Source organism: Xiphophorus couchianus, chromosome 4 (genome assembly GCF_001444195.1).
Source record: "Xiphophorus couchianus chromosome 4, X_couchianus-1.0, whole genome shotgun sequence".
Lineage (NCBI taxonomy): Eukaryota > Metazoa > Chordata > Actinopteri > Cyprinodontiformes > Poeciliidae > Xiphophorus > Xiphophorus couchianus.
In genome coordinates this window covers 17,907,204-17,932,207 of record NC_040231.1, presented here as the reverse complement: position 1 = coordinate 17,932,207, position 25,004 = coordinate 17,907,204, and the positions used below count along the sequence as shown (strand labels likewise).

The 25,004-nt window shown below is 36.7% G+C and overlaps 1 protein-coding gene across 1 annotated transcript in view; it reads right to left on the bottom strand.

The window, feature by feature from the left end:
• The window catches only part of galnt18b (UDP-N-acetyl-alpha-D-galactosamine:polypeptide N-acetylgalactosaminyltransferase 18b), an 85,909-nt gene extending 63,655 nt beyond the window's left edge, over positions 1 to 22,254 (bottom strand). Inside the window, exon 1 of the mRNA XM_028016030.1 lies at positions 21,713 to 22,254. Coding sequence (XP_027871831.1) covers positions 21,713 to 21,950 — 238 coding nt within the window. The 5' untranslated portion in view covers positions 21,951 to 22,254. The remainder of the gene's footprint in view (positions 1 to 21,712) is intronic.
• Between the last annotated feature and the right edge of the window lie 2,750 nt (positions 22,255 to 25,004).

The window sequence follows — 25,004 nt, the reverse complement described above, 5'->3', positions numbered from 1 at the left end:
CTTCACTCACCTTGCCTGCTAGTGGTGGACAGAGGGCACAGTGGCACTGATGCATGGTTGCCAGTGTGTGAAAGTGTCCGTAAGTGGGTGAATGCCTAAACCCTGAGCTTCACTGGCATTTTAAATATTTGTGACCTGAAAAAAACAACTAATTTTAAATTACGAAACTTGTGTACCTAATATTATGGCTGCAGTAAATATTTCAATTGATGATGGAATATCAAAAAATTTGTTTTATAGTTGGAAAATAATACATTTTGTAATCATAAAATAAAAACACAACTGTAGGGAAATTGAATTATATTCTCGCATGCTTAAAACTGTCCCGTTTTGCAGTTCAGCCATGGACAACAAAAATGTTCTGTTTGAGGTTAAAACACATGTATAACTTCTTATAAGTTTTACACTTAAGCTAATACCAACAAAGAAATCTTTGAACTAACCCTTCAAACATTATGTGGTATGATTTGAAGATTAAAGGCGAGTGAACATACAGATGAGGCAGTGGGATGCCGCTCATGCTGCTAAAAGAAATTACTTTTTTCACTGGAATCTTTAACTTCCTAATGGCATAAAAATATTTCTCCAATTTGGAGAGGAGAATATTTTCAGATATAATTTGGTTTGTGTTAGCAACCAGACTAGACAGCCAAAAACACACCATGACAAACAAAATTAATATAAGTCAATGGAAAGAACATTCATATATATATACAGTACAGACCAAAAGTTTGGACACACCTTTTAATTCAATAAGTTTCCTTTATTTTCATGACTATTGACATTGTAGATTCACACTGAAGGCATCAAAACTATGAATGACACATGTGGAAATATGCACTAAACAAAAAAGTGTAAAACAACTGAAAATACCCCTTATATTCTAGTTTCTTCAAAGTAGCAACCTTTTGCTGTGATTACTGCTTTGCACACACTCTGCATTTTCTTGATGAGCTACAAGAGGTAGCCACCTGAAATGGTTTTCACTTCATAGGTGTGCCCTGTCAGGTTAATAAGTGAGATTTCTTGCCTTATAAATAGTCATGAAAATAAAGAAAACCCATTGAATTAGAAGGTGTGTCCAAATCAGGGAGGTTTGGAGGGAACAATCAAAGCACAGATTGGATGTATCGACTTGTTAGTTTGTTTGCTGTCTGTGCTGGTCCAGGAGTTGAAGTAAAATGGAGAACACAGTTTACTGCCCACTTGCACAGATGCTACACTGCTCAACCGGCAGGCAGAACTAAAACCACCAATTTACTGCTGGGAAGACTATGACTGCAGCCAAAAAAAAAAGGAAAAAAGACAATGTAAAAGAGGATAGAGTGTATAATGAATCACTTATTGTTTGGAAAGAATTTGACATTTCTGTAATTCTCTCAAGCACATAAAAGCAACAACAAAAAAAAAACGACTGATGAAGCTATTTTTGTACACCGCAAAAATTAAACTTAAATTTTTTTTGCCTGAAACTAGCGACCAGCCATTCAGTGTTTACTGTCATGGCGAGTCCACCTGAGGCAGCTGCCAGCATAAGGACCACATAGAGAAATACGATATACAAGCCTATTTTTATTCTGTTTCATGTCTGTAATCGCAGCAGAGCACAAGTGCTCTTGTGTTTTAAAAATCATTTTGAGAAAGGCAGCTTGTACTGCCCTGTGCTCGTTATCACCAGTGATGATTTTGTGCAGGCTCAACATTAATTTCAGTAGGAGCATAATGGCATACATAATTAGTACCAAAACTCTGTACTTTGTTGCAAGAAGTGAAACAGTCGAGTTCTTATCACCACTGAGCAGACAGCTCACAGAAGGCACGTGACAGGGGAGTTTTTGCACAGCTCTGGTTTGCACCTCAGGCCAGGCGGGAAAAAAAAAAAACGCTTTTGGCTGGTTACTGGTGGTCACTATGGGGATCTGTGCAGCTACATGTTAACAACATTGTGGTCATGTGGATTTAGGAAATAAAGTGAGATATAATAAAAACGACGACAAGAATAATATTTACACTTCATGTTTAATGTTAAAAAAACAGCATAAATGTCAAGACAATTATATTCTCTCTGTCTCCCCTCTGTCTGAAGCACTTAAAACTCTTGACACACTTTAATGGCTTTGTCACAGGGCAACTTATCAAGCAAAGAAAGAAAATCTTGGCTATAAGCAAAGTATCCACATAGGCTGCAAGCAACCTTTTCTCTGGAAAGAATAATTTGTTTTTGAGGACTTTTAGCACTGCAGGCTTTCTAAATGAATAAATTGCTGTAACACTTTAGAAGGAAAGGTCAAAAACAAAAAGCTATTATGCAACCTCCAAGATTCCCATTGGCACTTGTCCACAACATTTAATAGATGTAATCGGTGATGTTAAGACTCATTAAGTAGAGTTGATGCAGATACATTTGCAGAAGGATGAAATTTTCATTTTGTAATATATTTTGGGTTTATAATGTCCTAATTCTTTGACAAATCCAACCTCTTAATGGGATTGTTTCTTTTAAATGCCAAGAATTTGCATTCAAGAGATATTGTGTCCTCTAACAGTTCCTCCAGCAACTGGAACAGATTGCTGCAGATCTATGTAAAGGCTAAAACAGAAACACGCGTGGCAACTGATTCACACAGTGTTTCAGCAGCAAGTTGCAAAATGACTTCAGAATTTGCTCACTGAGAATTTAGACTTATGGGGGCATTAATTAATTAATTGATTTTTCATATAATTTCAAACAAAGTCCTTTGTGTTTTTATTGCATTTTCAAAGCATTGTTGATGTAATACAAAGAGTGATTTAGCAACTAACTCAAACTGATGGATGTATGCTTTTTACAAGAACGTTTTGTAATCATTTCATATTTTACTTTTCATTAATGCACTGTATTGCTTTATAAGTTGTTAAAGCTGTGCTGTGATATGTCATTTATCTAAATGTTTGCATTTGCAAGCCAAAATGAAAGGGAAATTTACCTGTTTGATAGATTAAAGGTGGAATGTTTGATCTCTATAAATTTTAGAAACATAAAATACTATTTAAGCTTTTGTTTGTGCAAATCTTCTTCACAAACCCTAAATGTGGTTGTCTTGCAACATTTCAACAAATCTTTTATAAATATTTGGAAGAGCAAATTTAGGAGCCTCGTTACAACCAGAACACTGTGTTAAATAGGAATTGCAATGAAAGAAATAGTTTATCTTCAAATATTTATTCAAAACGCAGAGACAATTGCTGCCATTAAATGACTTTGAAAATGCAAGGCATAGTCAACTAACAGGACTTTATCTTTCCATTTCCCATGGAAAGATTTAAAGAAAAGTCCACAGAGTAATAACAGCACTGAAAGACCTTGATCTTCACACAGAACTCTATTTTAATACAAACTGGAATCTATGTTGAAATTCACTGTATGAACTCAAATACCAGCAAGGAGCATTGATTTTTTTAAAATTGAAAGTCCAACATGGCTGGAAAAAAGTAAAAGCATGATCAGTTTCTTGAACTGTTTTGTGACCTAATCAATTAGGCAGCTGAAAGAGGCTTGAAAAGGTTTAACCTGAAATGGGGTGTAATGTTTTATAAAGGAATCAGTTCAGTTGTGAAATATAGTGCAAGTGATAGAGTGTATTATTATTATTTTTATACATCATAACTCCGGAGTTGACTGAGGTGTAAACTGAGGCCTTTGTTTCCCTGGTAACTACATATTACAAAATAACTTTGTGATTCTTATAACTTACAAATTTAAACTTAACTGAATGAAAATGAAACAACAAAATGTGGCTAATCACAGCTAATTATATAACATAGAGGGTTTATTACTTTATGCGTAAGTTGGTTTGGATGGCTTTTTCCTAAATAAATAAAATTATCATTTGAATTACTGTTGTTTTTTGGGTTATCTTTGTCAGATTTTAAAATTGGCTGATATTAAATTCTTGTGTGACAAAATAAATACACAAATAAATTTGCAAAGGGGTAAAAATACTTTTTCCATCACTCTATGTCATTCAATATGGCCCCTAGCATGATTAGCTGAGGTAATACCACCAGAACAAGGCACTTAAAAGTGGGAAGCATACACAAAAAACAATTAAATGAATGTGTTTTAATTTTACATCCTACCACTGTGGTGACAGAAAAACCCAACAGCTAGTAAAAGGAGCAAAAGAATCTTAAAGAAGTAAGAGAAAAAAAGTAAAAAATTTGTGAGAAGTGAAGACTGTGGCAGTGCCATTGGGGATCGAAGCAATCAAGGTTGTGACTGCCAAACGAGGGAGAGTAACTCCAGTGTGGGCGTGCGCGGGTGTGTGTGTCTGTGTGTGTGTGTGTGTAAAGAGGTAATGAGAAAATGGGGAAAAAGGTAACCAGAGCTGCCAGAGGAACAGCAGAACTGGAAAGGCAGAAAGGGTCAGGGTCAGTGCAGCGCAGATGGTGGAGCTGTATCTGAAATGTCAGGAGAGTTTGTGTAGCGGATAAATAGAAGAATTAATAACTGACTGATTGCAAAACAAATGAACTGTGAGAGCATTAAAATAAAATAAAAGTATTAGAATCCATTCTTGACATACAATTAATTAACTATGCACTTACAACAGGTGAGCCCTATTCAAGTTATCAGGCAAAAAACTATTAATCCTGTTTTCATGCAGCACACATTATAGTCCTTATATATCAAGCATAAGTGGTTTAAATTATAATAAAAACATTTGCAGTTTAAATAAAATGCTTTACACTTCAGTGACTCTGCAAGATGTAAAACTGACTTTGTTTGGAACAAAACACTGAGGTAAAAAATGAGTTACATACTTTTCTAAATATTATGAAAAAATAATTCGGTGAAAGAATGTCTGTGCACAAAAATAATGGCAATAATAAAAGAATAAATAGCTGTCTTTTTATTTTGTCATTGCAAAGTAACTGATCTGTACCTCACTGTGTCACAATCACTGTTGTGTTTATATAGTAAATAGTTACGAATAAAAATGTAAAACCATTTGTTTCTACCTAAACTCTAGCCACACAAGACAAATTTAGTTTTAGGACCAGTCTGATTTTGCAGTCCATCGCTACCTTCTTAATCTCTCCCTCAAATCAATAATAACTGATCTAAAAGAGATTGTGCTCTCGCTGATTGAGACCAAACACTGTTAAGTGAAAAGTTGATGTTGTGTTGAAACTGCAAAGCTGGACAAAACCAACTTGTTTAAATGTGATGCACATGAAAAGACCTTTCCTGACCTAGTTCCAGTTTAAATTCCCCATATCACACTCAAGGTGAGACATCACTGAATTTATTTAAGGTTTTTGTTTCCATGTGAGACTGAGGCTGGAATTGTTTGCCGACAATAGACATTAGTCATGCAGGCAGCACACCCCATGCGGGTCCACATGGTTCTGGAAGACAATCCGGAGCAGGTGTCAGATGGGTCATGGTCTGTGAACACGAGCAGCACCAGCAGAGGAAATGGTTTCTTCTCAATCATCCTCATTCTGTCAATAGAGACTTGAATGACAAGTTCACCAACACAAAGTTGTACAATGCCCTTTTTATTCTTTTAATCTAAGTTTAACCTTTTTCCAAACATGTGAAATTTGAAATTTTTGTAGCTTAATGTCTCTTTTGAAGACGTCATACAAGACCTACTTGTTTGGCTTTAATTTTTGACCAAACTTGAAAATGGAGCACTTATCTTGTTTAGTGAAAATGAGTAAGAAAAAAACAAACCATCTAGCAACAAAACACGGAAAAATGTATCCCCAAAAAGACATTTCTTACATGTACAATTTCCTGGCATGTTATCTGAAAACCTTTTCATCCTGGTTTTGAGTCTGTGTAGCCATAGCAGTATGTTACTGTCTTTTGCTGTTTTTTTTCTGTGTTGTTGCACAATTTAATGAAAAGAGCAACATGCTGCAGAATTTGCTGTTCCACTTATGGAAAGTGGTTTTCAATTTATTAACCAGCGAACCCACATAGTCATAAATTAATTCTACATGGTAAAAATGAACTTTTCAGAAATAGAGAATAGGAGTTTTTCTATTTGTAAGGCTAACTTTATCAGCATTCTTTCTAAGACACAAAATTATGTAAAATTTCATTCCTTAATATTGTATGTGTAAGATAAAACATGATGGCAATGATGAGGTCTTCCATAAGCTGTCTCAAATCTCTCGCCTCCTTGGATGATAAGTGTCTTAATAAATAAGATTGACATTATGAGTCCATGACAGCAGCTCTTTTAATTATAATGTAGCAGCACAAGCTCCACTTCCACTTCACTTCACACACACTCAACAACTCGCCTCTGTCACTATATCACATACTGGTTTGAAAGGTTAATAGAAACATTTCCTAGAAAAAACAAACTGAAGTATGAAGAGATCTTCTCAAGCTAGACTCTAAAGTGTTTTGTGAAAGATGTCTGGGTTGGTCCATCATTTCATGACATATCTGTGATCTCAGCTGGATGGTAATATATTGTGTCCAACCACAAATATGTTCTTCTCACTTAAAATGAACACTGGCTGGCTGAAATTATCATTTTTTACAAGCAGAACTCTCAAATAGATATCTGTAGCTAAAATCCAAATTTGAGATAGATGTGCTTTTGACTAAAAGTGAAAATGGCCTTGTCATAATCTCTCCCTGCTCATACTAGGCAGGTTGTTGAGACAAAGCAGCTGTTGTACCTACATGACATTGTCAATAAAGTTTAATATGCTTTCAACAGTTAAATAAGAAAGTTAAGAAAGAAAAAAAGGGGTGAAATTTGAAGCAAGTTTTTCCAATTGTTAGTGTTGCTATGCTTCCACATTCTAGATTAAATGTAAATCATTTAAGTCCTTTAGATCTAAAATTGATAAAGCTGTGATTTCAAACAGTATACCAGAAATAATGATTTTTCACTGCCTTATTTCTTTTTTAAAACCTTCTAAAGTAGCATGACTTTAAAGTCATCCTCCTAATAAAAGGCGTCCTTGAATCTGCCAAATAACCCTCAATGGACAGTAGTTATAGCATCTAGCATTTTTCTGTTTCTCTCACTACATTCAAAGCTCTCTGCAGCAAAGGTCCCATCTACCATATCATGAAATGCACATACCTGATGTGTGCACTCCCCCCCCAACATATACAGGATTACTATTGAGCATATAAAATATTATAATATCATTAAATGTGGAATTAATAAGCAAACAATGAGAAATTGAGAGGACTGAATATCTAAATCTGGCCTTTTACAGATATAAATTCTGTAACTTTATTCAGTTCATCTCCTCTTTAACACAAGACATTTACTTTTATTGTGAAGAAGGTGTTTCATACCTACAATGCCATAAAAAACATTGTTGTTCAGTACATTATTTTAAAGTTATTTTTTTTCTCAAAGTTTTAACTCTAATGAGAGAACTACTGTAGAAGTGTGGGATTACTTTCATCTGATTGCTTTAATTCATTTTGACAGGTGTGTCCAGACAGAGCCATACCTATTGAAATAGGCTTTTTTATTGACAGCCTCAACAATAATATAGTTATTATAAGCTAGAACATTACAAAAGATAACAAACCTTCTTGACTTTGAAATGGAGTACAGAGAGATTGTTTGATTTTCTCTCATGAGCAGAGAGAAAATATTAGCCTGAAGTTGTTTGTACATGCGAAGAAAACAGCTGGTATATAATAGCATATGGGTTTGAGCCAGAGCACACTTTCTAATTTAGTGCCATTAATTATGAAAAAGTGGTGAGGAATAAGAAAAGGCTGACGTAGCAACAAAACACTTAGCTGTTTATTGCTACTTACCTTCACCGAAGATACTAGATACTTTCCAGGATCGAGACATAAAGTTTTTACAAGAGACTGGGAGTAAAAAATTGAAGCTCTCCCTCATTGCAAACATTTTATGACTTTGAAGCATTAAAACTTGAGCCAAAAGTATTGTTGTGTCAGGCTTTGTTGTTTCGTCATTGTTTAAATATCTATTTTGTTTCCAAGACTGTTCCGGATATAGAGGCGTTTTAATAAGAGAACTTTAAATAGTGGATGCAGCAACGAGCAATGTTGATTATCTTGGCGTCTTTCTTAAGTAAACAAATCAAATGCCCCCAAAACTGCTGACTTTACTGCCAGACATCAATTAAAAAACAAGTGATTTGATTAGTTTAATTCACTAAGTTCAGGATATTTATGGGTTTTTCACAGTGAAGCAATGAGTGAATAGCTAGCTATAAAATCAGGTTGTAATATAACCTTCACGCAGTTCTAACCCAGATTTCTGACTTACTAGCAGGAACAATTTCAAAAACTCAATTGGGTAGAAAACTACTCTAAAAAGCTTCTGCAATAGCCAACTGATGCACTTATAAAGTCTCAAGGGACACTCTTTGATCCAAACCCCTGTAAGAGCCTTTTTTCAGTGTAATTTTGTCCATTTATGATGATTTAGCCCTTGGAAGCCAAAATAATTGATTATTCTCATTACAAAATGTTCTCCAGCGGACTGTTCAGCCTGCAACCACAAACAGATTCAATGAAATTATACAATATTGCTCCATTTTACATTCCAGCCCCTCTCCATAAACTCTGCCTCACACCTACTGCAGATAGACCATATTAAAGAAATCCACAGCAGATTATGATGTAATGAGCAAATAATGGTGTAGCTATGTCCAATGAAGGCATTTAAGTGTCTCAATATAGATTTACTTATCTCCTTAAATATGTCCAGAGTCATCTTATGCAGCTTTCTGCAGTTATGGAAAAATATTACCAACTTCCCAAAATGGAAGTTGTTGTTTTTTTTCTTCACTGACCAGTATAAAGGAAAAAATAATGCCAGCATTTTAACTGATTAAATTTAACATGCCTCCAATCGGCTGTTTTGCAATTTATCAAAATTATATTGTTTAACTGAATGTAAAACTGTTGTTTCATGTCACATATTTTTAAACCGTTACAGGACACATTGTCCATTAAATATTTTAAAAGAAAAAAAACTTAATGAAAAGGTTTGTTTTGAGTCACTTTACTCCCAACACTCATGTTCACATTTAGGGTTTGGAGTTTAGTTGTAGCTTTGTCTTGTTTTACTTTGGAGTTACTAACCTTGAATGTCAGTGTTGGTTTTTGCTCCAAATGTTTTTCTGCTTTTATTGATTTCTACACCTTTGTAAATTTCATTTAGCCCCGTTATTAACTTTAGATCAATAGGTTCTCTCTATTCTGGCTTGCAGGCACAAGATCCAGCTAAAAGTGATTACAAGCAGTAGAGGGAAAAATTTCTCACACAATCTGTCAGAGCAATCAAAGTTTACCATGTCATTAGTACCTGACAACATAAATGTGCAGTAACAAAGAAATATGTTAAAAGAGCATATCTAGCATTTACTCATTAATTCTCCATGTCAAATCAGCTCTATTATGATTCTCTTAGCCATATTCTTAGCTTTGGAGTACATGGTCCTTAGTGACTGACTGATTCGGCTGCATTTCTTTAAGGAGTGTGCACAACGGAGCCAGTTCAATCCCTCTTGCTAAGATAATGTTCTTTTGTCTTTTAAAAGTCAAATCCCATTTTACTTAGGGTGCATTCACATCAACGTCTAGTTTGTTTGGAAAAGTCTGAATATTAATTGAACTAAAATGCAGGCCACCTTAAAACCTAGATCTCAGTTTGCTTGTTTTAAATTCTGTTGCGGATGTGTAACTGCACCAGAATGTGTCTGTATATGTTAACGCCTAGCAGACTGGATACCAATGTAAATGGAGGAAGCAGACCATAGTGCAGGGCATTATAGGTCAACTGAAGCAATACAAACATGCATGCACAGTACCAGCCGGAGACATAGCTAATAGTGATTTGCCAAAGACAGAAAAGAAATCCTGCAGCTGCTAAAATCTAACAACTCTACTTTTGTTTACATGTGAAGAAGGAGGTTGTGTTCAGTGTCTTCTTCTGAGGTTTTTGTGAAGCTGCGTACCTCTGTCTTACTATACCTCTCCAGTCAGTTCAATACAGCAATGTCTGCAGTATTGATTATATTCAATGTTGCTGTGTTATGAAATCAGTGCTTCAATTTCAGTGAATGTGCAGAGCAAAATGCAACTCAAGTCTGAAAAACATTGTACATGTTTGCTTGGTTAAGAAATGGTGACATGTAAACTGCTTACAGCTGAATCCCAACAAAAGTGTTACATTGATTATTGCACTGATGAAAAGATTCCTGAAATCTTAAGGCACATTAGTTTCCTAAAGGCGCTTTTCCACAAGAGCACTTCTAACTGGTGTGGTCTTGGCCCGCCATGGTCAGATTTTCTATTAGCAGATTTGGCATGGCTCGACCTGCCTGTTCTCAGATTTTCATACCTACTTCAGGGGTACCACTAGAAGGACTGAGCCAGGTATGGCACCAAAGAAGTTTGATTGCATTAGTTGATTGGCTAATCAGCTCATCTAAGTCTTTATCATTATGTTTGGGCTAGCAATGGATTTCTTTAAGACCAAATGAAATATCTGGGTTTATTCGAGTCCATGTTGGAACCAGAACATTGAACCAGAACATTGAGGTTCTCCATTGCTGAGTATTACAATGGCAGAACTGATACATACTGTATGTCTGTTTCCTTATTTTAAAGCCGTGTTTGTTTAATTTCCTTTATAAGTTCACGCACGCAAGCAGAAGTTTAGCACATACTTCACGTAGCAGGTGCACCCAAAAAGTCAGACAATGAGGGTGAAAACCACAGAGAGCAAGAAGAGTTCAAGCAGGTGTTGGCTTAGATTGTATCTCTATGCACCAAGCTGTTTGTTGTTACTGACAGGGGCTGAGTTTTTTCCCCTTTTGCTCTTCTGTCCAATACTTTTGTGTAAAAACATGGTTAAATGTGAAGCATATAAAGGATTGTATACAACTTCATTTCAGGGCTCTGCTTCTCTGACGTCCAGGTAAAGAAACTTTGAAAGCTTTTTCCTTTGAATAAAGCCTTTTGAAAGATTGATCTTTCTCTATTCCAGCAGTTTCTCTACCCTTTATTAAAGAATTTCCACAACACTGCAAACATCAGTGGAGAGATGACCATAACTGCTGCATGTTCACGATCCGCCCACAATAGTAAGGAACAGACTGTATAATGTACAACTCACTACCTGGAGTGAAACCGAGAGGCACATTAACTGGTTAGTGAGCGACTTGGCAGTGGAAAAGTGCCTTTAGATCCTCTGAATCTGAGCTGAAGAATCTGGGTGTGATTTCTGACAATTTATGTTACTTGATCTTCATTCCAAGCTCAAATTTGGTTTTACAATTTAAGAAAAAGATTTCTAAGTTCAGAACCACGCTGTCTAGTTGTGAACTGTAAGTTACTGTAAATGCTTCTGTCTTTTGTAGTGGATTATTGTGATGGTCTTTTCACCTGTTTTAACAAATCTGCAATGCACATTCAAACTGTGCAGAATGCTGTGACAAAACTTTTAACAGGAGCAAGCAGGGGACTTCATATAACTCCTGTCTTAGCTTTTCTTAAGTGGCTACTAGGTATTGTAAGGGTTTGTTTTAAACTTTTTGTTTTAACTTTTAGGGCTCTACATGGTCAGGGAACTCAGTAGAGTTCCAGGTTTACATACCACATGCCAGGTTTAAAACCTGTGGGGATCAGTCATTTCAAGCGGTTCTTCCCCAGTTGTAGAATTCTCTCCCATTGTTATGTGCCATATCAATCCTATTGATTATTTTAAAACTTATCTAAAACATATTTGTACAGACAGGCTTTTAATTAATGTGATGTTTATGTCTGACATGCTTTTTGTGTGTGTTTTGTTAAAAATAACATGTTACTTACTTACAGTAAGGTCAGTGAAGGCAAATCAGAATTGTCGATATTAGTTTAAAACTGAAATATTGTCATAAAACATAATTGAGGGAACTTTTGGACTCAAAATCCATACATCAGATACAGTTACAAAGTGTATTATTGGAAACCATCTACCTTACTTCTGCTTTTAGTTGACGTAAGACGTTATTTTCAGAAAGATTAAGTGAATAAGCACCGTAACATTTTCATTTCAGTGGCTCATGCTTTCCTGCCAGTCTAAAGCTGTTCCATCACTAAACATTTTTTTCTCTGCACTAGTCCTCAGCTGTTCTTGCTCTCCTCATCATCACCTGCACCACCTGTCCCTTATTAAGACTAATTATATAAGCAAGTTATGCCCACAAAAATCAGGCATCTTCCTAATGTTTGTCACTCTGCAGAAAAACTCATTAGCAAACTTAATTACAGTCTTTTACTTTTTAACCCTGTAAACTTAAGAGGAAAAATTTAGATAATGCACAAAATAAAATCACATTTACATATGATAAATGAAGGTAAGATTTAAAGAACAGAATATTACTTCATCATATCAGCAGCATTAGTTTGGAGCATCAATCTTGTACCTGCTGCGATAAGAAATCCTCAAATGAAACTCTGCTTAAGACCTGGCATGATGAACTGAAACAGACAAATCATCTCCAAAAGTAAACAGTTTACTAGACACTCTGCATATTCAGAGTGTCTGGTAAACTTTTTTTGCTTGCTAGGTTTTTCCTACATTCATTACATTTATTTGTGTATAAAACTCCACCATTCAAAACTTTTCTAAATTTGGATTTTAAAAGAGGAAAAAGGATGTCATCCTATAAATTTACAGCTTTTTGCTTGTTCTCTAGATGGCCTAGTGAATCATGTGGTGTTGCATACCACAGCCTGTACAAACATGCAGACCATCATGTGGCTCAACAAGCAGCCACCACTGTGTTTCCAAAACTCATTTAAGCCAGCACTGCACTGATTAATGCTCTGCTAGAATCCCATCAGATAAATACCCGAATATAACTGTCCTCTAAGCATCAGCAGAGTCTCCAATTTGCAGAGACTCCCAATTGACTTGGTGGCAGGATTTGTTTGAAGCGATCATGTCAGTCATTTTCAGCTATACAAACAGTAATGTATTGATGTTGTCTCACAAGCTTTATGGCTGCTAAAACATGAAACACTCTACATTCACAGTACTTATTCTCACACAGGTAAAATGAACAACAGATCACATTCTTTCAAACCTAATCTTGCTCAGACATGGCTAAAGCTCCATGTCTCCCATTAAATCTGAGGCTGTAGACTAATCAGATGTTTTGAACTAAACCAACCGAGCAGTTTGTATTTTTTTAGGTCTTATATACACGAGAAGATACTTTAAGATATCTTGAGATTCTTCTTGGCCTATAATTTTTAGTCACGAGGGTTGTAATTAAAAATAACCATGAAGAAATGGGACATTCCCTCAAGATCCACAGCATTAGTGGTCGCCAATTCTTTGTGTGTAAAGACTTAATGCTTTTGCCTCCAGCTGATCTTATTCTGCGTCTAAACCAAGACATACCCACATTGCAGAGGTTGAGCATACAGTTAAGCTGCATATTTTTAATAATTTTTTTAGATTTATATTTAAAAATACTTTTATTCACCCATGAATCATATAAATAACATTGAACATGTTGAAAGTTATGTATATCTTTCCCAATATTCCATAGAAAAATCCTGTAATGGCACCGGGAAATAAAACAATCAAACCTTTCCTATAAGTGCTGACATTTTTTTCTGCAAGTTTATGTATTTTGATGATGCATCAGACTGAATCAATCAAATCAATCAAACCAATCATACTGCTTTGTTCCCACGGAAAAATCTGTCTTGGACTCTGGAGCTGATTCAATAAACACCTTGGCAGCACAACAAAAACAGTGAATCTGCATAGCGTTAACTCTCCCAGTCACATGAAGAAACATACTTTACATGTATCCCATCATTTAGGGTAAAAAATATTAAAATGAAAAACTAATAAATAAGACAAAAAAGGGAGACATGTCTTTTCTTAATGTTATTTAACAAGATGAATGAATTTTTAAACTGATTCAGTTTGCACTCTAAATCTTCTACCAAAAGGTTGTAACTCATACTCGGAAGTATGTGTAAACAGTATGTGTAAAGGAACTGATAAAACACTCTGTGCCTGTCATGAACAGATTGTTCATGAACGTAGTCAAAGGAAGAGTTTCCAGTCATCCCAATCACTTTAATGGCAACCTGAAAGAGCTGCAGCAGTTTAGCTTTGGACTGTGCAGGAAGATTGATCATTAGATCACACCATCTCTAATGATGTTCTCTGATACAGCCTGTTAGGACAGGAACAAGATTTTTTGATTCACGGCAAACGTCCCAAGTCTGCGTAAACAATAGAACCTTTGCTGTAAGCGAGAACACAATCATTGTTTGTTCCTGCTGAAGAAGAGGTCAATAACACCACGTCACATAAGAATTGACTCAACATTCACAAACAATTGTTTTTAAGTCAACTGTCATGCAAAGTCACAAGTATTTCAGGGACAAGTCTGAAGAAGAGTTGAAGGTTATTTCCTAACCATGCAACAAAGTAAGGATTTTTTTAATATGAAGTTGCAGGAGTTTCGCTAAATGCTCGACTTTAGCCTTAAAGCTAAGAGTGCACAGAACAAGACTCATGGTGGGCATGTGGAAACCTGCTCAGCCCAGCTCTTCATTACATACTCCACGACTGACAGTGCTTAATCTAAGAGAAAGTGCAGCCACTTTACATTGCTGTCGCCATGTTGCTTTTGTCTTGGTAACAGCCCGCCTAACTTTATCACATCGTGGAATATTTCTGTCTCACACCGAGTGAGAAACTGACACCAGATACATCTCTGCTGTCAGCAGTGAGTCAGCCTGCAGAGATTGTTCGCTTCCTCACATGCAGCCCTGCAGAGCTCTAACACAAAGTGCATGTGATGGGAAATGTGAGCAAGGACAGATCAAGTGTGGGAGTCACAGTAGTATGAAAATGAAAAGTGTGAGTCAGAATTTACAACTTCGGTACTTGTTTGACATCCCAGCTTTGGAATAAAATGTATTCTTAGATCGGTAAAGTGTCTCTGCCTCTTCACTTTATTTGAGATTCAGTCTCCCACATATAGATCCAGTTCAGAAGTAGCATTGGAAGAAAAATGAGTTCCAGTTTGTCTTTCAAAATATTTTCTTTAGAAAATAAAAAGCATGGAAACGCGCTGTCATTGTGATTTGACGCTTTTGGTTAAAAAAAGAAAATTCAGGGTTTTAAGATCCTTAAAATTCTTTGATCTACAAATCCTTTCATGGGATTATACAGACAGTGGACTGTTTTTCCCAGTCATGTGAAGTGTAAAGTGCTCCCCCATCCCATCTTATTGTTCGATGTCGGTCAACTATATGATGTTTGAGTGACAGGAATTCCCTTGGACATTTCCTTAGCAGAAAAAAATAAGAATATCACACTTAACTAAGCTTTCTTAAGGTAACAAGCTTCAGCAACAAGCTATGAGTGTCAGCCAGCAATATGCTCAACCATTTACAGCAACTACAGAAGAACAAAATGCAGCAACTTAATTACCAAACATAGTTTTGGCAGATCCAAGACAATCATCTAGAATCACAGAGCAGACTCAGTGGATGCAGAGACACAAAGTCAATAGCTGCAGACCTGCAAACATCAAGTTGTCTTCAGATCAGCTCAATGATAGAACAAAAGCAAAGCATTGGCTGCAGTGCTGTAGAGAATGTATTCTCTCATGTAACAAATTATTCCCTTTCTGCCTATTAATTCTATGTGCAGGGATTGTATCTTAGAAAGATACATCTTCATGCTCCCTACTTTGCGTTGACAGTTTTTGAAGATGGTCTTTTTGTATTACAACGTCTGCTCACCTGTGAACAAAATAAAGTCATAGATGAGCAAGTTTAGTATGGAAAAATATGGCTGGCCAGCATAAAGCTTTGACTTCAACTCAATAAAATATTGTGATAAATCTAAAGGAGACTGCAAGCAAGGACTAATCATCCAACATTAGTTTCTGATCTTACAATTGCTCTTCTGGGCTAATAGTAAAAATATTCCATAAACACACTGACAGATCTCATGACAAGATTTCTGAGAAGACTTGAAGTTGGTGTAGCCACAAATGGTTACCCAACTGTAACTGATTTTAAACACTGCTAACACCCTCATCTGTGTATTTAATGTGTATTTGTACATCAGTATTAAAGTGGATGTAAATAATACAGTAAATATTATTGTAGCTGCTATAACAATAATCAATGTTGCAACAATATGTAATATTTCTGCTGCAGCAGTAATTGTATTTTTAAAATAACAATTTAAACTGCTATACAGTTTGACATTTTGCTATACAGCACTATTTTCTAAGACTAAGAATGGTACACTGGGTGTGAGTGTAATCTTTGCTGTAGGCCTGTTTCATTTTAAGCAGGCCTACAGTTTATGAGCTATAGTAAAAACAACCCTCAAAGCAGCCAATAATGATGTAAATGACTGTGAAATAGTCTGTAAAAATATATGTGCACAAGAATTGAAAACAATTTAATTCAGAACATTAAACTGAATTAATGTTCAGTTTAATGAACTGAACATTTGTTGAAAGTGTGATTCAGCAAAGTGTGTTGAATCACATTTTGTTGTGTGATTCAACAAAGTGAATCACATTTTTTTTATTGTTTTATACCTGACAAAACAATCAGGTACACTAGGAAACTAGGGGCAAAAAATAAGCACCACCATTCTTTGAAGTCCTTAGAGAGAACATCAGTAGATCACGAAGACAAAGGAACACGTCAGAAAATTAATACAATTGTGCAAAAGTTTGAAGCAAGATTTGATTAAAAACAATTTGCCAAGCTTTGAACATCTGACAGAGTAGGAAAAGTATGAGAATCTGTTGACAGCCCAAATATCAGTCATGCATTCTATAAAAAAAAAGCCTTTTCTGAAAATTGGCAACAACATATCTATAGTTGAAAGTAACCCATAAAAAGTCCTGAAGCCCTATTTGGAGTTTGCTATAAATCACATAGGGACCCAGCAAAAGTGTAGAAGAAGGTGTTTGATGTAAATTTTTGTCATCATACTGAAAACTAAGATAAAAAAATAGAAAACTTTTTGACGCAAATTAAAACTACATTACATGTAGTTGTAATTGAAAAAAATATTTCCCACACTTTTTAGATGTACATTTTAAGTGTGCTCTGCCTCTCAACCGCAGACTGCTGGAGATGGGCACTAGAACCTCTCGCGTTCCTGAAAGGATAAGTGTGTTAGATAATGGATGGATTAATGTGGGTGTGCGACAAAAAATGTCCTAATACCACTTCATGAATAATTTTCATAAAGGTTGTAAATACTTTTGCAAGGGACTTACGTCTTTGTGGTAATTTCTTAAAATATAGTTGTGTTATAGAACATAAAGACTAGAAGAACAGAAGAAACATGCCTGTATCCAAAAAATAAACAAAACTGCCAACTACTAGCTCTTCAGCTATCATCAACCAAGTCTCATGAAGATAATCCAGTGGTATGTTCTTTGGCTTAATTGTGGTAACTTTGGATATAGTCCATTAATTGGTCAGCCTTAGAGGTTATTTTGGACAAAGCACAGCCAGGTAAAAACCAGCCCCTGATTCCTACAGAGAGTCTGAACCCTCAGTTATTGAGCAGCAGTTACTTGTAGGTGTAGACTCTGACAAAGTTTAAAATTTTACCCAATCACTAACATTTGGCTGTGATGTATGCAATGTGCCAGTTTGATGTTATGAAGCATATTAGCAATTATGTGTTCTCGAAACAACCATCCCCTGCTGCGAAGAGAGAAGTGCAGAACCAAATGAGACAGCTGTTAATTTAATTCAATATTTGGAAGCGTGGCAAACACAGACTGAATGGCCATGTTCACTGCGTCCGCTGCCATTGCTAGAACTACAGCCAGACTACATTTCTAAATTAGTGTAGAAAGTCAATGTCCTCTCTCACATTGCCTCCTTTTCGCTGATTGACCCAGTTGAAGAGAAATTGAATGGAAGAAGTCCCATTGAGCAGGAAGTGGACAGGGAGATGAGAATCAAGCGCAATTATTTTAAGCTCACATAAACAACTCCTGGCTTAGTAATAGCTGGCACAGATATGAGCTGCACCTACACATTACCAATATTTCACAAGTAATCATATTGTTGTAATGGTTATTTACAAGAATACACATTTTTTTAACACCACAACACTTTTCTCCACTGAAAAGGCAATGCAAGTTGTACATTTTGATAGATAATTGTTTTTCCAGCGTTTTGTTTTAGCTTTAGAAGGTATACATTTCTTACTCAAGGCTAAGCCATTTCAGCTTTATCACATTTAGGAGCCCTTCCCGTAGTAAAATACAGAGGAAAGCTCTCCATATTGGCCTTTATGAACTAACATGCAGATATTTCAAACACATCATTCAATATGTTCTGTTGCTTAGAAATATTTTGTTTCCTTGTTATTGAGAGATGAAAGTGTTGTAGGTGTTTAATAGGAAAGTGAAATGTTTTTTATGTATCTCAGATGTGTTCAAGACCTCAGAATATATGTTAGAACATTTTGATTTTTGCTAGATGTACGGAGAACATTTACAGAGAGCAAGTTGCAGATTTTTTGGCATTAATCTAGCATGAAATGCTCTTTTCTGCCAGAGTAATAGAAACTGCAGAAACGTGGACTTTAGAGGTATGTCACTGAGGGCACCGGCACAGAGCTCCACCCCACCAATGCCTATTGGTGCCAAGCTAAAATGGAGACCTGCCTCTAGGAGGAATGTTTATCCAAGCTGAGCACAAAGCCTTATTGCTCAAAGAAGCATGAGTGGATTTCTGTTCTGCAGCAGCTCTGTGCCATTTCAGCCAGAGACCTGCATAAAATGAGCCTTCTCTCACCCGTGACGAGAACAGCTCTTTTAAAGAGGCATAGCAGAGATAAATTAACAAGGTGTGATGAAGCGTAACATGTGCGCACCAGAAAGAAGGAATTCAAGCACTAAAAAGATCCCTGCATTCCAAAAGATGTTAGAAGAGATTACATTTTTTTAAACTTTGAAAAATCATTTCTTAGTGAGCTTACTAGGGGCAAGCAAGAAAAGTTGAAAATATTATTTGCATATTTCTTACATGCGTGAGTTTGGTTAGACAAAAACTTTAAAAAGAGAGATCAGACCAGTTAAGCTTTTTCCTGAAGGATCAATCTCAATCCACACTGAATCCAAGTAGAGGTCCAACCAAACTGGTGGAACTGTTTATGCATTAGCGTAGACTTAAATCTGTGTCCTTACATGGCTCAATGGAAAGAGAAGTTGTCTGGTTATTTAAAAGTTGCCTTTCTAATTCCAGCTTGCTCAAACCACATGTTAATGAGCTCTTGGGCAAGCCACTTAACCCCAAGTTGCTGACTGATCTGCATATTGGTAAATTACTGTGAGAGTAGCAGAGTGAGTGAGACTTGTAGTGTAAAAGTCCATTTAGTGGCGTGAAAGGCAAATGGACTGAATTTATATAGTACTTTTCTAGCCACTGACCACTCAAAGTGCTTTACACAAGAGCCATGCGCAGCCAAATGCACTCACATTTAATTTGGAGTTAAGTGTCTTTCCCAGGAGGGAATAAACATGTGACAGGAGAAAGATGTAATTCAACCAACAAATTTCTGATTGCAAGACTAGCCCAGTCTCTGAGCCTCTACTGCTATGACTAGAAAAGGACTATATAAGTTCAACTGATTTATTTTGAGTACCATTGGAAAGCCAGACAAGCATGAACTCTTAAAAATGAAAAACACTTATCCACTAACTCAGATATATGGATGACACCTGGATCCAAATGCAAGTCGAATAAATGGAAGCCTTTAGTGAACACTTCAGCTCAGTGAACCACAACATCAAGTTCAGAATGGAGTAGAACCTACATTTTTAGACTGCTTTCTGCACAGTGAGAGAGTTGAAAGTCTATTGAACGTCTATAAACATGGACCAGCATCTGGTTTTTCAATCACATCACCCGCTGAAACATAAAGTGCCAGTCATGAGAGCTCTCCACATCATGAAAACACTTCAAACTGGTATCCAGGATTTTGTGAAATCCTGGATACCAGGAGTTGCCTGTTCAACTCTGTCCAATGAGGGACACAAGAAGAAGCAGGGGAACACTGACATTCCATATGTGGCTTAGAGAGTATCCAAGAAACTGAGACTGATATTTTCCAAACATTATATTCCAACAGCACACTTAGGCAGGGACCGGTTCGTCCCAAAGATAAAACACTCAAACATAAGCTCAGTAGTGTGATGTGTAGTCTAGGACCACGAGGACTGTTTAGTTCTCTACACTGAAGAAACTAAACAGCAGCTACACAAATGGATGGCCCAGTGCAGAAGAGCAAACTCATCGGGTCAAGAATCAGTGGTTCACTTGCATCTTAAGGATGCATTTGTATGGAGTAATAGGAACATTTTGAACAGGGAAGACAGATTTGAGAGAGGAGAGAAAGACGGCATCAAGATTAAACATGAAAATACAAAACTAATTAGAGGAGATGGCCTCAGATTTGAGCTTTCTGACACCTACTACAATCCTGACTCATCTCCCCTGTTCCTCAGCAATAAACATTTTGGGACATGACCAAAATAACTCCCATGGCTTCACAAGGGACATGTTTGGATCATCAAGCAACAGTGATGCATACAATGAGCTAAATAATGAGTAGGACTAATGACTCATCTCCTAATTGCTCCATTTGTGACTTCAATAGCGCTATTAGTTTTTGATTGTTCTGAAAACAACTTATATGCCTCCAACTTCTTATCATATTCACAACAGATGAATTCTTTTGGATGAGAGCTGAGACATCTTAAAGAAACAAGAGAAAAAGTCCTGTTGCCTTCTACTCAAGCACTTACTGTCAGATTGAAGTTTAACAACTAAATAAGGCTAAAATAAATTATTTAAATCCAACTACTTTAAAATATGCTTATTCAAATTTATCTTCTAATTATTTTTTTGTGCATTTTACTTTTGTATGTCTAATTTGTTCATGTTAGAAAGAAACAAGAATAAGAACTTGTGTTGTGATAGTGGCAAAAAAGGTAAAGAAATAATAGTAAACTATTTAAAATCTATTTTAACAAGACTGTGTCTTCGTTGTCTGCCCTGCGACTAAAGCTAAGACGTTCATTAGCAATGATTGCCTCAGGTACAGAAGCTGAACTTGGTAGCCACATACATTTTAGCATTAATTACATCACTGAACTATAACTCTGACATTTTTCAAACCACAAATCTTATGCTTGTTTTAATTGTTTAATCCATCAATGTAAACTGGGAGTGTTAAGGTTAACCTATTTTATTTTATTTTTTTCATGTTTTATTAAAATTTTAAAATTGTTTGGTAATGTTTAATACCTCCCAGAATCTTCTTGTTGTGCATGAAATCAACAATAATGTCAGACACGCTGATATAATAAAATATCTGCCTGCGTTTGGTCGCTTAACCTTTTGTCTCCGGCAAAACGTTGCAGTTTTTGTTCTGTTCTTTATTCCGCCGTATAAACTGTGTGATTTTCAGAGCTGGAAAAAAAGATGTTCTTACTGTCCCCAAAGAGAAAACATGGAATTACAGGTACGTTCCCTGCAAAACCACGCAGACACCAAAAACATTTACCATTTAGGAAAGTATAAGGCACTTCATTCAAACTTTATCTCGGAGGAAGACAGTTTGCGTTGACCCGCTTTCCCTCAGTTGTAATTTGATATCAGGAATCTTACCCTGGATGTGCTGGTTCACCACGCTCTCCAGCCGATCCAATCGCTCCATTATGCGGAGAGTATCCCCTTTTTTGTCCCCTTCCAACTTTCCCACTGCTAAAGGCATGGGGACTTTGATGTAAATATTGGCGATGTAGTTAGTAACCCATCCGACATAGAGCAGGCAAACAATGTTGGTCATGCCGCTCAGGATCACGCATGTGGACACCAAAGTTTTGGTTCTCCTGGTGCAAGCCATGCCGACATCCCTCCATGCAGCACAGCCCGCAGTCTCCCCTCGGATCGCGGCACAGGGCGACAATTTCCCGGACAGGCACACACAAAGAAAAAAAAAATCAAGCAAGAATAAAGTTATTCCTAGCGAGTGCGCAGCGGTGCAAAAAATGCCAAGCACAGAGCGCCTACTTTAAAAGTGCCGCGGGTTTATTTGTTACGTTGCTGAAAGACAGGTAAATGGTACAAAAGAAATCTACAGGTGAAGGACCCTCCTCTCCTTTTCTCTCTCGCCCTACTGCGAACCTCCGCGCCTACAGTTGCATTTGAGGTTTGAGAAAACAGGAGGGACAGAGCGCATCCTACTGCAGCCAATGGGAGAGATGGAGAAGACTGACAGCCTCCGAGTCTCCGCTTATCGCTGATTCACTCTGATCCGATCGGATCGTTCTTATCGTGCAATTAAAAAAATAATCTATAAACAGCTATTGAAACAACAACATAGTGCACTTTTATATGTCATCTATGGTCTTTGCCCTTTGCAAATCCATTCTAAGTATAATGAATTTTTCAGTACTCTGCATTGTACCAAAGAAAACAATCATCACTCTTATCTGCTGTGCATCTGGATCAGCTCGTAGGATAGAGCCAAAGACACATCAGATATGAAGGTGTGCAGAGGTCGTGTGCCGTACTCCGGATTCATGGAAGGGGTCGCTGCTGTGGTCAAACCAGCGCTCAGGAAAACGCATCAGGGAACATATTGAGCATGACCTTAACCTTTCAGCATCTAGATCATTGCAGCATTGTGTGCTCCTCTTTCTTCATATCCTCTTGTGTTAGGATGCCCTCTCCCTCCATGCTATCTTATATTTTATGTGCTTTTGATGATGGTTTCACCACAAGAAAAAAAGGACCCTAAGTTATTGGTGAAGATTTTGCTCAAAGTCATACCTGTGATATTTGGTGACCTCATTCTGATTTGAGAGTTTAATTCAGAACCCTCCTGGCAAGTCCTTTGTTAGACTGTGTGATTTACTTTTTGACTATAGATAAACTTTTCCAAAAGCAAGTTTTAAATAATAAGATTCGTATTTGCATATTAACTGCGGCGCTTGAATGAATACAATGATTTTCTCTACATTTTCTTGTTTACAAAAGACTTTTTTGTTTTTTGACAGCAGTTTCAAGTATCATCTTTGGCAGATGACTATTTTCAAACAGCTTTTATATTCAATTTGCCAGACTGGCACAACACAGCATGCTGCCAGAGTGAAATGATTAAATCTGGTGTCACAATCATTTCTATCACCAAAGGCATATTGTGACACTTGATTTCCAATATGTTTTCATGAATACGACTCAGACAATATTTAAGAATTACTGTCAAAGGAAACAGAACTAACACTGGCAAACTTCTGTCTGCAGAATTACCCAGCTCGCTGACTTCTCGTTGGGCATTTCAAGTGCAGCCAGTCTTTTTATTTAGTAGCACTGGTCTGGATTGCAAAACCGCTGCAGTGTCCCCTTGTGGTTCCTGGAGGACATAACAAATTACTCAGCAGTAACTTCAACACAAAGCAGCAACAGACTTTTATTTTTAATAAGTAGAGGCAATAGCAAAGTCTTGTAAGTTGTAACACTGCTCTAAAGATCCGAAAAAAATCCTCTGAAAATCCAACTTTTTGCTTTGAATCTTATTATGTACAAGCTAACGTTAGCACTGCAGTACAGACAACAGCTACAGGAAGTCGAAAAATTAGCAGTGTAAAAGTGTTTCGTCTTTTTTGTGAAACTCAGTGACACTACCAATCTCCTCGTGTACCGAAGGTTTAATTTAATCCTGGAAACATTAGTTTGTAGGAGAAAAACAAACAGAGTAGGTAATTGTCTAACGTATTTTCACTTTGAAAGCTGGACATCTTTACTCTGGCCCTATGTTACTTTTTTATTACTATTACTTATAATTTGAGGTTCACTTCTGTTCCTTAGCCACAGAAACATGTCACTATAACGAGCGCCACAGCATGGATCTATCAATAGTTTTTCTTTTTTTCTCTCTTTTTTTGCCAATCTTATGTAAATTCTAAGTTTATATGCAGTTAAATCCAAGAGGACTGGGACTCCTCTTGCATGATTCACTGCATCAATGTGCCGTAGTATAGAGGCAATCAACCTGTGGGACTGTGTAGATGTATGTAAACTCAGATTGCTTTGATAGTTCCCTTCACCTCATCTGCTTTGTTGGTTCTGGTGTCTCTCATCTACCTCTTGAAAACAGCCCATAGATTTTCTATGGGCTTCACATAAGGGGAACAGGAACTCATCACTGAACCATTTTTTGGTACCTTGGGGAAAGCAATTTTAGGTGTGCCCCCTGCATTAGGGGAAGCAAGTTCATATGTAAACATTTACGCAAAATATATCTTTGTAAAACTTAGTAAAGAGAATGTCTTTAGTTATTCACTCATTTTCAGGTGGCAGAAATGAGTCAGGAGTTGCTTAGCGCCGCTTAACAAAACACTCCCAAGTTGTTTTTTGGTTTTGTTGACCTTATCAGCACCTAAGTCAGAAGATAATTATCTTTATTTTGTACTTTGTCATTGGACGTCCAGAGACTGCCCTTCTCCTTTGTGTTATGGCTATATGACTCAGTGCTGGGTGGTGGGTCATTCATCTCAGCTAACAGAGCTGCCAAAGTGCAAAAAGGTCATTTTCTTGAGTTTGTACTGTGTGAAAGGGTTTTCTGTTTGCTAGGAACATGGGCGTGATGAAACAGCATTTTTCCCTCTCTTTGCAGTTGCTCACCACTTTCTTAAGGCATTTGATTCTCTTGAAAATCAATAAATTGTCTAAGAGATCTTGAGTGCTGAAGTTGCTCTAAACAGTCCTTGAATTAATGCATGAAGAAAATAAAACCTTTGGAGTTGTTTGTGCATGCTGTACAAAATTCACAGCACTTATGTGAGCTTAATTTAGTCCCCATTTGAGCCCAGGTAAATGTGAGGTACTTCCATAGTTGATCAAGTCTGAAAAAAGTAAGAAGATATAGTCATTCCTGTTCCTTTGTTCTAAAAAT